The sequence below is a fragment of the Dinoponera quadriceps genome, unplaced genomic scaffold, assembly GCF_001313825.1.
Source record: "Dinoponera quadriceps isolate SergipeBrazil2010 unplaced genomic scaffold, ASM131382v1 scaffold120, whole genome shotgun sequence".
Classification (NCBI taxonomy): domain Eukaryota; kingdom Metazoa; phylum Arthropoda; class Insecta; order Hymenoptera; family Formicidae; genus Dinoponera; species Dinoponera quadriceps.
This window is the reverse complement of record NW_014554309.1, coordinates 913630-927904: the sequence shown is the minus strand read 5'-3', so window position 1 is coordinate 927904 and position 14275 is coordinate 913630. Positions and strand designations below refer to the sequence as shown.

At 44.7% G+C, this 14275-nt stretch overlaps 1 protein-coding gene across 2 annotated transcripts in view; it reads right to left on the bottom strand.

Annotated features, from left to right (window-relative positions):
* The window catches only part of LOC106745348, a 76799-nt gene that overhangs the window by 58601 nt on the left and 3923 nt on the right, over positions 1 to 14275 (bottom strand). For both annotated transcript variants that reach the window (XM_014620890.1, XM_014620898.1), the window contains exons 2-3: positions 8375 to 8657; positions 531 to 707 (exon numbers count right to left, since the gene is read on the bottom strand). In XM_014620890.1, the coding sequence (XP_014476376.1) occupies positions 531 to 707; positions 8375 to 8657 (460 nt within the window). The remainder of the gene's footprint in view (positions 1 to 530; positions 708 to 8374; positions 8658 to 14275) is intronic.

The following is a 14275-nucleotide window of genomic DNA, read 5'->3' as shown; positions in this document are numbered from 1 at the left end:
CAATCACGCCACGTATACGCCACGCGCGTCGCGTTCATTCATAAAGTCGTTCGCTCACTACGAAGGGATTGGTAGATATAGAGAGCGAAATATTCGGTCGGTGTTTCATCGACGGAATATTTATTTCCAGTTAGCATTTAGACATTGTAATTAATATTCGTAACGGTGTTATCTTTAGCGGTCTCTTCCTACGAAACGCTTGCATGAACAAACGTTAAGGGTAATTAAGGTTTACGGGCATTCTCTATTCTTGCTTAATTTCGTCCGATTAATTTTAACCTCCCAGTTGCTGTGTCATTATAGTGGATACCAGAGAGTAACTTTGAAACAACTTGAGATTCTTTAGTCCTCGAGTTATTCCTGCAGGAAACCGGTGATCGATAATTGATTAAAAAATAGTCTAATTTGCGCGAAAAGAAAGTCTGACAGCTGAAGAGGATTGATTTACAGGAATTTGCGTGCGCGCGCACGTACGGTTTCCCGTTCGCCGACGATGCAATCTACGGAGAAATAACTGTTCGTTCACTCACCCATTGACGATGGAAGCGGATTCATCGGCGTTAGATGGGCCCGACACCTGGACCTTGGGCACGGCATAACTGTCCAGCTGTCCGTGGCCCTGTTGTTGTTGCTGCTGATAATTGGCGGTGGGGTAGTCATCGCTGTCGCTGCTCGGCGGTTGCTCCGATCCGACACCGCCACGAGGTCTGGAACAGAATGAGACAGCGGATGTCGGTAGATGCGACGGAAGAAAAGGTTTTGTTCAGATTTAGCATCCCTATTTATTTGACTAAAACTTGCTGTCATAGAAACAACACACGCGAGATATTACTTGCCCGAGGCAAAATTTTATCTTCTCATTCAAGAAAACTCGATTGTTTAACCGAAAGAACGCTATTATTTGAAATAATATCTTTTAACCGAATAAAATTATTATTATTCGGTTGCAATAAATATGCATGTAAAATGCATGTAAAATGAAACGAATAATTTTCTTTATGAGAAAATTATTTTTCGTTTCAAACAAATGTTGTATCTAAGATAAAGATACATATTCGTTGAAAAGTCTAACAATCGTATTTGTTAATCGAAACGTTAGTTTCTTTATCAATGATGAGATTTGTTTGGATGCGATGAAATTGATTAAATTTAAAGAAATTTCTTTCTCAGTGCGGAAGAAGGTGACGTGAGGCATCTCGATAAATAATCTCGCGCTCGAACTCCGAGTACTTTCAATAAATATTATACGTGGATTTTGATTGAGGAATGAAAGGAACTTTTGCGTCAACTCAATATATTCCTACTTATATATGAGAATGAGTCTTGAATTGATATTAATTTTTTTCCGTGTAGAGAAATTGATCGAATCCTCCTCCGTCACGGTTCGAGAGAACGACGGGTGGAAGAAAAAGACGCAAGGCATTTCGAGAAATCTCCTGTCTTTTCTTCTCCTTCTGCCGAACCGAACGTTTCTTATAACCGGGGCAATAATCGCGTTCAAAATTCTCGCTTCTGCGAAATGTTTCATCTATCTATTTATTTATCATTCGTGCGAAACATTTATCATCGCGGGCAGAAATATCGCGCATCTCATCTCGGGCACTCGAGGCGAAACAGTGACGAGACCTTTCTGATAATATTTAATGAGACTGATCAAATTGGCTCGCTCTGTCGCAATTCAAAGGTCGACGGGGAGGTCGAGGTTTCAATCGGATTCCGCGATTCCGCGATCGATTGTTTCATAGGCGTGTGTTCTGCTCTCTTTCCTTTCAGCACACAAGATATAAAAAGGGATACGTATTGATCCTACCGGAGACGAGAAATTGCACAGTGTGTCTGCGGCGCGTCCCGTGTACTTCAAACGCGTTACAGACGCATCGGAAACTGAGTTTCGGTCGGATCTACCTGACAAACCAAACGCGTTTCGGTCGAAGGGAACAGAATTTCTGGCTATACACGGAAAACAAATCAGCTCCCGCAGCTAAAAACTAGTCGTCCATATAATACAACAAATTTTTGCTGTCGCTATATTAACAAACAATTTGTTGTTCCAACGAAACTCGTTTTCTCCGTGCGCGGAGACTCGAAATTCGAGTGTCGAAGCTTTCGGAAGGAAATACCAGCCCTAGTTTTTGGTTGTGACAGCTGATTCTTTTTTCCCCGTGTAAGAACCAAATTCGTAGTTCATGAGAAACTAGAAATTTTGCTTCCTTTAATCAGAACGCGTCTGGCGTGTCCATGGTCAGGTACATACAAGCGAACTCCTCTTTTCCGTGCGCGCGTACGAAAATTAGGGAAAATTGGGGGAAAAATAGGGAGGCGAGGTGTAACGCGCAAATCTTCGTCGCGCAAGATATTCTAAATACGGAAAACTGCGAGACTGAAAATATTCCGACTTTGCCACGGGAAGCATTTCAATTTCTCCGAGCTGACTCTCGGACATATTCCAGACACGACGACAGACAGACAGACAGACGGATAGTCAGTCAGTCCGCAAACGTCACTACCAGCTGCTGGCAAGCGCTGGCAAAGCGCAGGCAAAGCGCGACGGATCCTATCGGGACCCTCGAATCGGATAACCGAATAGTCCAGTTAACTAACCCGCGCGTAATCGACTCCATCTCGGTCAACGGCGCACGGACGGTGCACGATGTGCCTCTTGATAAGAGAGGAAAGATTGCAATCTCTCCCGTGGAACGCGTCCATCGTTCATGTGTCACCGGGGCAATTTTCGCTCGTGAATCGGCTCGCTCGAGGCTTCCCGTGCATGCCGAGCGGTGCAACGTTTACGATGCGCCTTAAGCGGGGTCTACAATGAGAATTTGAGGCGTGAGATTTAAGAAACTGACCAATCATAATTGCTTAGTTTTTCTTCCGTAATTCAACTTGCGATTGGTCAATTTCTCAAGGCTTAGAGCTTGAAGGCTTAATCTATTGTAGACCGGGACTTAGTCCTAGTCTACAATAGGCGCTTTAAGCCTTAAGCCGTAAGAAATTGACCAATTACAATCGAATTATAGAAGAATGATCAATTGTGATCGGTCAATTTCTTAAGATTTAAGGCTTAAAACTCTATTGTAGACCTAGCCTTAGGAACGTCCGATTAATTTAACAACATTTCGTGCACTGACGTGTCTTTTACTAATTCGTACGTATAAATTTTGCAATCGTTCGTTCCGATTTTCATCCGGTATATTCCTGTGTGTCGTCCGTTTCGCGCAGAGAGAGAGAGAGAGAGAGAGAGAGAGAGAGGCGCGCGAGAGTTACACACGATCGCGGAATCGATCGTCCTCAACTGGCTGGCGTTTCGCCAGTGCGGGCGCATTATTATCCGGAAGTATATTTCCGGAACGACGATGCACGCTCAGCCATGAGCTCAGGAAGAATTATTCGCGAGTCCTTAGCGCATGTTCCAGCTCGTGACACACACCGACGCGACAATTGAAAGTTTCTTTTATGGAATAAATGCGTCTCGAGAGAGAGAGAGAGAGAGAGAGAGAGAGTCTCGACGGACAGACAGGAGCTACCCGGATAGCATAAATTACTGAAAGAAATCTGAGAAACATCTGAAAAAAGTCGGACGTCTTTTCAGTATATTGAAGACACCGTCTATTGAGACTGTATTCACAGTCAGATATCTTATATTTATGATCGTCTTGAGTTGATCTTCAGACCCGAGTCGAGAAATTTAACTGCTATTGTGCAGTCCTTTGATGTTACAAATAAGAAGTTATTGCCGTTTTCTCCATTTCGAACTTAATATAGAACTGAAATTTCGACTCGGTCGTGCTGTATGGCTTTTATTAGCTTACGGAGCATCTGAAAATGCACTTAAGACGCACCTTAAAGATCATGCGACCATGAATATCGGTCTTAGAGGTAGCTTCTACAGCCCGTATCCACAATAGATATAGCATAGGCTTTCTTCAGCCTATTTTTGCTCTGAGCAATGCAAAATGCAACGTAATTGCTCTGAGCAATGTAAAATGCAACGCAATTTCTGACAAAAGGCGTTTTCCGCGCTGCTAAAGCTAATGTGCTCTTCGCGTCTTGCTTCCTATCCTTCTTCTGTAAGAAGATTTCTATTTCTTCTGTAAGAAGATTCTATTTACGTATAAAAAAGAGATAGAGAGCAAGAGCAACAAGACACAAATTGTAGACCAAGCTTAAAAGTCGCGACAACGCTTAAATCTTTCGAAATTGCTACGTCTGGTAGTGCCGGAAACGCATTTCTCTAGAAATTACGTTACAATTTAGCGCTTCAAGCAGAAGGCTTAAAGGTTTGCTTCCCAGGCAGCGCAATGTGTCCAAAATCGGGATGTGAGGCGTCTTGAAGACGTCTTATGTCCCGACATTGGACGTTGCACCGGGTATTGTGGACTCGGACTCATCCCTCATGTAGCATCGAGCGTAATAGTTCACCCTGATTCATGTCTCGCGTTAACTTCGACAAGTAACGACGGCGATAACCGACGACGACAATCATATTATTCTGCCGGCGGACCGACTCGAATCCAATTCGCTGCTCCGAAGAGACACTTCTTTCGAGACCCGACAAAATCGAATAGTTTTCCCCGAACGTTACAGTCGCCACGGAGAAAACAAATTTTTCCGGAACAGCAAATGCTCGTCAACTCAGTGACAGCAAAAAGAAATTTCTTCGGGCAGCCGAGAGATTCGTTAAGAGTATTAATTGCTACATGGACAATTAACGGCCTTAACGAATCTCCCTGCCGACCGAACAAATTTTTCGCTGAACAAATCTTTCCTCGCTCTCACTATGATGACAAACATTCGCCTGGCAAAATCTATTACCTCCGTGCGATTCTCTCGGGGTGGGCGCAGCGCTGTCGCGACTCGAGCTGCGCAAGAAGTAACGCCGTCGGTCGCACTTCCGGATAGCCGAACAACGTATTCGCGTGTCAAGGGATGAGTGTTTAGTCGATCGAGCGAGTGACAGGTCTCGGGATTGTCTACGATTACCACACGGCCGTGTCACGGGATACCGGATGGAAGAGGGCCCCGGGACGTCGGAAACGGGGGAAACTCGAGCACTCTCGCACGACGAAGTTCAAGTGAGCCCCGGCCTACGTTCGCGCGGCCTTCGCTCGCACCTGCGGTGAGCGTTATCGTAGCTGGCAGTCCAGTAGAGAGGCGCCACTGTCCCGCCGTTGCTGCTCTCACAGCGGACACATGCAAAGTCGAGCTGGAACTGGGCCTCTTGCTGCCTCACGCGCGCGCGCGCGCGCGACAGAGCGAGAGAGAGAGATAAGCGCGGCTTCAATTATTCCAATCTTCCCGCATCCTCCTTCCGTTTCTCGCCTCGTCGGGAGCGCGCGTCATGCGACCGCCGACGGCCACCTAAAGCTCAAGGTATCAGATCTCTCTCTCTCTCTCTCTCTCTCTCGGGTCGCAGGTAGCGTTATATCAGCCGGACGGCGCGCGCGTGGTCGAGATCTCCCCTCCGGAAGACGTCGGCACCCTCTCGGGACGGCGATCCTCGTCCACGTAGCTGCTCTCCTCCTCCTTCCCGAGGAGGAGGCCTCCCGATTTCCAATCCCCCGGAGACTCCTCTGGAAACCTCCTGCCGACGAGTCGAAGAATCACCGGGAGAGTCTCGCCGTCCGTCGACCACCACCGAGTCGCGATTCGTCCATCGAGCGAGTTCACCAGGAGTCGGGGGACTCCGCACTATCTGCGGCGAGATACACCACGAGATGGAGGATGGATGGACGGCGTCGCGCGCCTCCTCCGTCGCTCCGTTCCTCCTCTTTCTCGTCCGCTGCTCGGCGTTGCTGCTGCCGATCCGACCCGTCGACTCCCGAGAAGAGGAATACGGCAATGCGGCGCGCGAAGCGAGCGTGGAGCATGCGAGAGCCGCAGTCCACGCTGCTGCTGCTGCTGCTACTCTCCGCGCGACGACGCTCTCTCGCCGCGGCGCTTACGCGGTGGCTGGTGGGTGTACGGTGGTACGTACGTACGTGTGCGGACCGCGCGACGTGGTGTGCCGGCTCGCACACGCACGCACGAGGCGCGCGCGCGCCAACCAGCCTGGTACCGTCGCGTCTGCGCCGCGCGAGTCACCTATTGACCGAATATCATCGCGATAGGTATATACCCGGTGATACACGCGCGGGCGCGTAAGTGCCGGCGTGAGAGAACAAAGCTCGCCTCCTCTCTTCGCTCGCTCACCACTTCCAAGTGAGAGGCTCTCTCTTTCTTTATCTTTCCTTTTCCGGACCGGCATGATGAGGAGCGCGCGGAGGAAGTCCGTGTCATCTCGTCGGCGACCGCCTCGGAGATCGTCTGCGTTTGTGAAATCGCCGACCGGCGAACCTCGCGGATCATCCTGTTCGTCACGCGAGGCTCGGCTGCATCATCGACTTCATCGTCGGGTGTTATCGGCTCGAAAATAGCGCGATCGGCGATCTTGTCGGGCGATAATATCTTCACCCTTCACCTTTTACTTTAGGACGGGAGATTCGTGCAATCGATCCTCCGGTTAAAAGGGCCTATCCCATTGTGCGCTCATCCGTCGCTCTGTGTTCCCTCCGTGCTGCCCTTGGAGGATTCGTTGTCTACTTTCCGTTTTCCTCCTCGTGGGAGGGAGGGAGAGAGAGAGAGAGAGACGCATTCGCTCGCTCTCTCTCTCTCTTTCTCTCGCGTTACGTCGCGACGGCACTCTTTGTTACGTCGATCGTCGTCTATTTTCCCTCGTCAACGCGTTCCTCCGCGTCACTAGCCATGTATTATTCTCCTCCGTCGCGCGTAATATACCTCGAGAACATTCTTTATCCCGCGGCACCTACGCAGCCAATAAATTCCGCTCGTGGAAATCGAGACTGCCGGACTCGCACGCACTTCCTCCCCCTCCTTATCCGAGTTCGATTTTTCAGCGCTCGGAGGGATACACCGCCCTTTCCACGGTAGGGCAGATTTTCACCTCTCCTCTCCTCTCTGTTTAAACGACGACAGCAGCGAGACGAGACGCGTGCATCGTCACAGTCCATCGCTACTATGTTGCACGCTCGTGCCGCAGCCGGGGCATTTAATCGTCCCGCGAGAAAGAGAGAGAGAGAGAGAGAGGGACTTCCTCGATAAAGAAGGGGTTGCGCAACCGGCCCTTCCACTCGCTCCCATTTCGAGCGGCAGAGGCGGCCCGCGGAAGCTCGTTCCGACGTTCCGCACCGACACAGGAGGGTCGATCGAGACGGGAATTCCGAGCTGCGTCCGTCGTGAGAGATTACCGGCGGCGTCGTTCGCACAAAAATCACCGCCGCCGCTCGCGCGCGCGCGTCGAGCGCGCATCGACGTCGCCGTGTGTCACGTGGACATTTTCTCAGCCTTTCGTAGAAAAAAGAAAGAAAAAACACATAGGCAGGGGCGACGCTATTAACCCTCGGACAACGAGGTTCATGTAGTCACACGTGCGACAAGGTGGGTCGGATCCGACCGGTGGAGGGATTTTATAGTTTCTTCAACTAATTTTGCAGACCCGCCACTTCTTATTCCCGCGATAAGTTGGAAAATATTTAAAATTAAGTAAAATATGTCGTGAAATATGCAAATACCTGAAATATGACGCTTCGTGCGCATGTGCACGCGGAAGCGTTAAGGACCGTCCACGTTAGAGGTGGTAAGACTGCGGGGGTGGGAATAAGAGAGCTTTTTCAATGGAATAACAGCCGTAAGCACGTAAGCGAAATGGAGATCATTTCCATTTCCTATTCCTCGCTGCCTTGCAGCCCCCAGTCGATAATTTACCCCTTACTAATCGCTGTTTGCTCCCAATGTGGACGGTCCTTCAGAACATGGATCCGCAAACAGATCCAATTCGACCTTGTTATCCGAGAGTTAATTAGACGGTTCATTACTTCCGACGATTTTCCACGCGAGAGTGACAACGTCGCGGACGACATCCCTCCCTTCCTCTTCGCGACCGATTACGCGTGGACGGAAACTTGGCCGTCGAAATCTTTCCTCGCCGTTCACCGGGTTACGTCACGCTCAACGATTGCGCAACCGGGACCAACCCTCGCGGCTCTCTCTCCCCCCCCCTCCCTCCCTCTTTCGACATACCAGCGCGATGTCACCTTATAAGTAATCGAACAATTGCCCGATTTCCCTGTCGTCGTGGACACGTGAGAATTGTGTCCTCAATGTTTGCCCGCGATGGCGCAATGCCGGAAACCGCGAGCGACGCGGAGGTGTCGTTCTTCACCGAGAGGATCTGCGCGAGCAGAATGGGGCGAGCGACGAGACTCCACGCGCGACTCGTCTCGATTTCCGCGATGTCTCGCGAAGGGAAGTAGAAGAGAGAGAGAGAGAGAAAACGCGTCGAAAGGGAGGAGAAAAATGAGAGAGATCGACTTACGTAGGCATCGACACGGCAGGACATCCGAGTTGCAGGAGGCTCCTGGCGAGATACTCCGGCGCAGGTGCGTCACTCCCGGCAGGTGCGTAGCGCCAGGCGGACCGGAACGGTGTGTCGCAGCTTGCGCATCTGTCCGACACCGCCGATGATGACGACGAGGTCGAGGTCGACGACGGCGACGACCTCGAGGCGCGCGCCCGCTGCCGCGCGGCGACGCGGGCCTCGCTCGTCCGTGGGATCCTGAGGGAGCCGCCGCGACGTAGCTGCGGGCCCAACTCGCTCTCTGAAATTTCCAGGACGAAACGCGCTTTATTATGATCATCGTCATGCCGGCGAATCAGCTGGTCGCGCGACCATCGCGCGGGATCGAGATGAAAGACGCGAGTACATTGTAATCCAAGTGTGTTATTTTTGAGAACAAGATTTCTTTAGATTTCATAAATTTTATCGCATCCAAACAAATTTCATCATCGGCATGCTCCGAAGAAACTAACGTTCCGATTAATAAATACGATTAGACTTAGATGTTAGATTTTTAGATGTTAGACTTTTCAACGAATGTGTATCTTTATCTTAAATAAAAAATTTGTCCGAAACGGAAGATAATTCTTTTTATAAACAATTTTTTTTATAAAAAAATTTTTTTATAAAAAAATTATCTTTCATTTTACATATTTTTTGTAACCGAATAATATTTTATTCGGTTAAAAGATATTATTTCAAATAATAGCGCTCTTTCTGTTAAATAATCAAGTTTTCTTGAGTAAGACGATAAAATTTTTACTCAAATAATATTTCGTATATGTTGTTTCTATGAACATTTTAGTGAAATAAATAGAAATATTTAATGTAAAGAAACCTTTTTCTCTATATATAAATGTCTTAAAATGACACATTTGACTGAAGCCATTTTTATATATTTGTTGCTTACGATTTTGCTTACGCTATTTAAAACATTTAATCGTGTTAAATTAACACGTTAAATTATAATCGTCCAATCGTATTAAATGACGTGATTTAAAATAGTAAGACATGTATAAGAAATATGTAAGAAGAGCTTCAGCCAAAGGATTTGCAGTGTAGATCGAGAAAGTCTCTCGCAGCGGCCTTGGTATATGAGGCTCGCAGGATGTTGCAAAATTCTCTATTAATAATTAATGCGCCTGTCGGATACATCGATCGAGCGCATGCCTTGCGATAAAGTTAAGAAAAATCGCTTTTTTTTCTATTCCTTCATGGAAAGAAATCAAAAAATCAGTGGAGAATTAAACAAAAAACGGGAAATCCGTGGAAAAATTGAGAAAAGCTGGTTCTTTCCGAATATTTAAAATTATGCATTGCGATCAAGTTTTCTCTTTCTCTCTCACGTGAAGTACACTGAGAGAAAGATTTGATAACAATGACCAAGATTTGGTTAAATGTTTAATTTGGTTAAATGATTTTAATTAAATTGTTTAATTACTGCAACCAAATCATTTAATCGTGTACTGCATTGTAATATCATATACTATATACAGTATATAGTACTAAGTGATCTGGTTGTAGTAACCGAGCAATTTAGTTGAAATTATTTAACCAATTTTAATAATTGTTACTAGAAAATTATTACAATGAAATTATTAAAAATTATTAAAAATTATTAAAAACTACATTTTAATAGTTATTACAAAATTTTAATAATTGTTGCCTTTTTTCAGTGTACACTGGGAGAAATTATCGATTTAATTATATCCTTAAATTATACCCTTCTTTAGTTTTAATCGTAGAAATAGTAGGTAGTAATATGTTTATAAAGTTATTGTCACTGACACTGTAGTAATACTTACTGGAAAAATGTTACTCCTGACTGAAATTTTTTCTACGGTGTGTTATGGTATTATAGTTACAAATACAAAATTTTTTTCCCCAGTGTAGGCGTAGGTCGAACGGAAAGCGAAACCGCCGGCAGCGATGGAATAGAGCGCGACGCTGAAACGAGGCGAGACACCGCGTGTTCGTCGACCAACGAGCTTACGCCCTCATCGGCGACGGTGCTTTAATTCGTTTAAAGCTCCTAGCCGTGCGTTACGTCAGGCCGCGTATTAGCATGCCGCGTCTACCTGCATTACATGAACGCTACTTACTGGTGGTGCCTATGGCTTAAGATAGTTGGCCAAACTATTTTCTTAGGAATTCTTTTAAATTTTAGCTTTTACTGATACTAAATACTAAGTACTATTTACATGTCTATAAGGTTAGAAAACGATTAACCGCTAGGAAGATGGAGTGTTCACAACTGAACTGACTGACACTTTTTATACACAGATAAGAAATGCTAAATTTAAATAAATAATTACTCCATTATTCTTTAGCAAATTTTTACTTGGATCAAGTAAATATTTTACTTCGATATAATTTATTTGAAATATTTCATTTTGGATCAAGTATTATTTGATAAGTGAAAATTTGTTGAGAAATATTGGATGGTAATTATTTATTTGAATCTAGCACTTTTTCTGTATACGTATTTCTCGATGTTATCCTATTTTTATTCTCTACTATTAATTTCTTCTAAATTATATTTAGAATTTTAATGAAAACTATGATATTAAGGACTAATATCGAGACATTATACAAAAATTTCCAAATTATTGGCCATTTTGAAAAGATAGCAATATAGAAATTCACAATTTATTGTTAATAAAAAAAATAAAAAATAAATAATATCTCCGTGTCTGTAATATTGCGCGTATATGTGCCTTAATTTCGCTGATAATTAACATTTATTACTTAGATAGTTAAATAAAATTATACAGGAAAGTATTTTTTTTTATTAATAATAAACTTATGTGAGGGGGACCCTTAATATCGTCGCTGGAAATCCGGTAAATATATAATATAATACGGGCCAACTACCTTAAGTGACTCAAGTCTCCCGTGCCGGCCGCGTCGGCTTACCTTGGATTTGATATACTCGCAGAGCCATATTACCGAAGATCGATAGTCCGCTGCCGAGCGACCATCTTCGCCGACGCGGTCACCGAGACTCGGGACTCACTGGCTTCTGAGGCCCGCGCGGAAAAACGTGATCGATCTCCGCGCGCGCGCGTGAAATCGAACTGTATCGCTGAGTATACCGACCTGCGTGAAAAACGCTGCGGAAAACGCTCGAGACATTTGATGCGCGAGAACGACGAGATCACGCTTGATTCCGACGGAATCTCGCTATTTCATCCGGACGAGAAAGAGAGACAGATGGATGATCGGATAAAATTTGCGCGTGACTTGAGGAGCAGTTCGGGATTTTCAATCTGAACGAACTCGCACCGATTATGCCAATCTCGATCCCGGATTCGAAGGTTAATTCATTGAATTGATTGGACGTAGGCGAGAGATAATTTTGTTATGCAAAGAGACAGAGAGAGAGGTGAGAAATACGGATCGGTCCGTTCTCTCTGCGTCGGAGATAGCGGATGTGGTCAACGTACGATGTCGTACGGCCTCGTGGCCCTCTGCCCAACGACTGAAAATTCGAGGACGCGGAGGCGCGCGCGCGTGCATCACCGGCACCACGTTTTTGGCAAGTCGCCGCGCACCGGCTCGTCCGCGACGTGTCCGGGAAACGCCGCATCTCTTTCTCTCTCTCTCTCTCTTTCTCTCTCTTGGAAGATTCGCGACACGTAGCTGCGAAAGCACGCCGCGATCGAACGCCATTCGGGCATGATTTGCGGAGAGGTGCGCGGCGCGACAATACCGGGCAGCGCGTAGGTAGGCGGTTCGCTGGAAAACCAACGCGTCCCGGAACTCCCTTCCACTTTCGGACACTGAGAACTGCGGCAAGATGAGAAAAACGATGAGTGCTTCGCGAAACTCGACCTTGTTCGAGTACTGTTTTCGTAGGATGGAAAATTACGCGAAAAAGTGTGACAAACCGTCGCGGCAAATCGATACACTTTCTATTATAGCCCCGTTCAAAAATTTATTTATATATAAAAAATGAAGCAAGTAAAAGAATAAAATGCACGAGTATATAAATATATACTTTAATGCACGAGTATATAAATATATACTTTTGATATAAGTTAAATAATATATAATGTAAGTAAATATATATTGTTCAATACTATTCGTAGAACGGAAAATTACGTGGGGAAACGTGAGAAACCGTCGCGGTTAAATCGATACTTTACATCACAGCGCAAACGAAATTTTATTTATATGTAAAAAATAAAATATAAAATTAAAACCGATGAAGAAACAGAGTATATAAGTAAATACATACTTCGAGAATGTTTTCGTAAAACGGAAAATGACGCGGAGAAGTAGTGTAGAGGATCATCGCGGTAAACCAATACTTTATATCACACAGTCCTATTGAAAATTGAAACATTTATTTAAATACGAAAAAAATTAAATATAAAAATAAAATGTAAGTGGAAAAAATATAAATAAATATATATATATAACATGAACAAGAAATGTATAAGTAAAATAAATAAGACACAACTGTCGTATCTTTTTCTTGTATGTCCAAGTCTTTTAGGAACGCGATGATTTCGTTTCATTTATGTTGACAAGATATACGAAATACGTTCTCTGGTGTTATGATACGTTACAAAATATTGTTACAGTATGACAGAGTGTTCGCTGCTGCTCTCAGCCGCGGACGAATTTTCCTTATCTGTACGCCAGACAACATAAACATCTCAAAGACGTCGTCTTAATCTTCTTGGCGCTTTTTAGAACGCTCTTCGGATGCTCTCAAGATATTGATATCTTTCGTCATTCGAGATAATGCATACACATATCTCCCATTATATTATCTCGCAAATATGCTGTAGCTCTAACAGTCGCGATATTTACAAACGCTCTTATCGTTTCACCTTTTATCTGCCATGCTCGTATCAATTTTCTGTCGTTGGCTTACGTCATACATTGTGGTTAATCTAACCGCGATAAGCGCCGATCGAACGCACTCGGTAGTAGGTGCTCGTCAGTGACGTCTATACCGACCAAATTATTTATCTTTGATATTGAAATAGTTGAAAATGGCGCACATTCGCGTAATTATACTTAAATGCTGTCATTCGATGCAGCTGCCGTTTTGCGAAGAGCGATTAACACCCGTCTGTTGTCGCGTTATTACATAAACTGCACGCGTGCGTTTGCACGTGTGTGTGTTGTGTGTGTGTGCACGGTGTCTCGTTGCTTATACACAGAGAAAAAAGTTTCTTTAGATTTTATATTTCTATTCATTTGACTAACATTTGTCTCATAGAAACAATGTGAGATATTATTCGTTTGAATAGAAATTTTATTGTCTTATTCAGGAAAACTCTATTGTTTAACAGAAAGAACGCTATTTGGAATATTTTTTAACCGAATAAAATATTATTCGGTTACAATAAATGTGTAAAATGAAACGAATAATTTCTTTATGAAAAAATTATCTTTCGTCTCAAAAAAATTTTTTATTTAAGATAAAGATACACATTCGTTGAAAGGTTTAACAATCGCAATTGCTAATCGGAACATTAGTTTCTTTGGAACATGCCAACGGCGAAATTCGTTTAGATAAAATTCATTAGATTCGAGGAAACCTTTTTCTCAGTGTACCTTTAAAAGGTCCCTCGCAGAATGTTTTAGAATAAATTCTAGCAGGTCCGAATAACAAGCTCGGAATAAATCTCGAGACACTACCGTGCTTTACATGCAATGAATATTCCGCTCGATTAGGTTACTAAAAGTATTCCGATCGTCGAAGAGCGATAAAAGTGGAAAGGAGCAACGACTGTGGTGTGGAAAAAACTTCCATCCGGGTGGCACGTTTTCTCGACAAGGCAAGGAATGGACAAACGAACGTTTCCTGTTTGTAGAAGCGCGGTATCGGGTGTGAATAATTTTTCATCGCGCAGGTCGGAG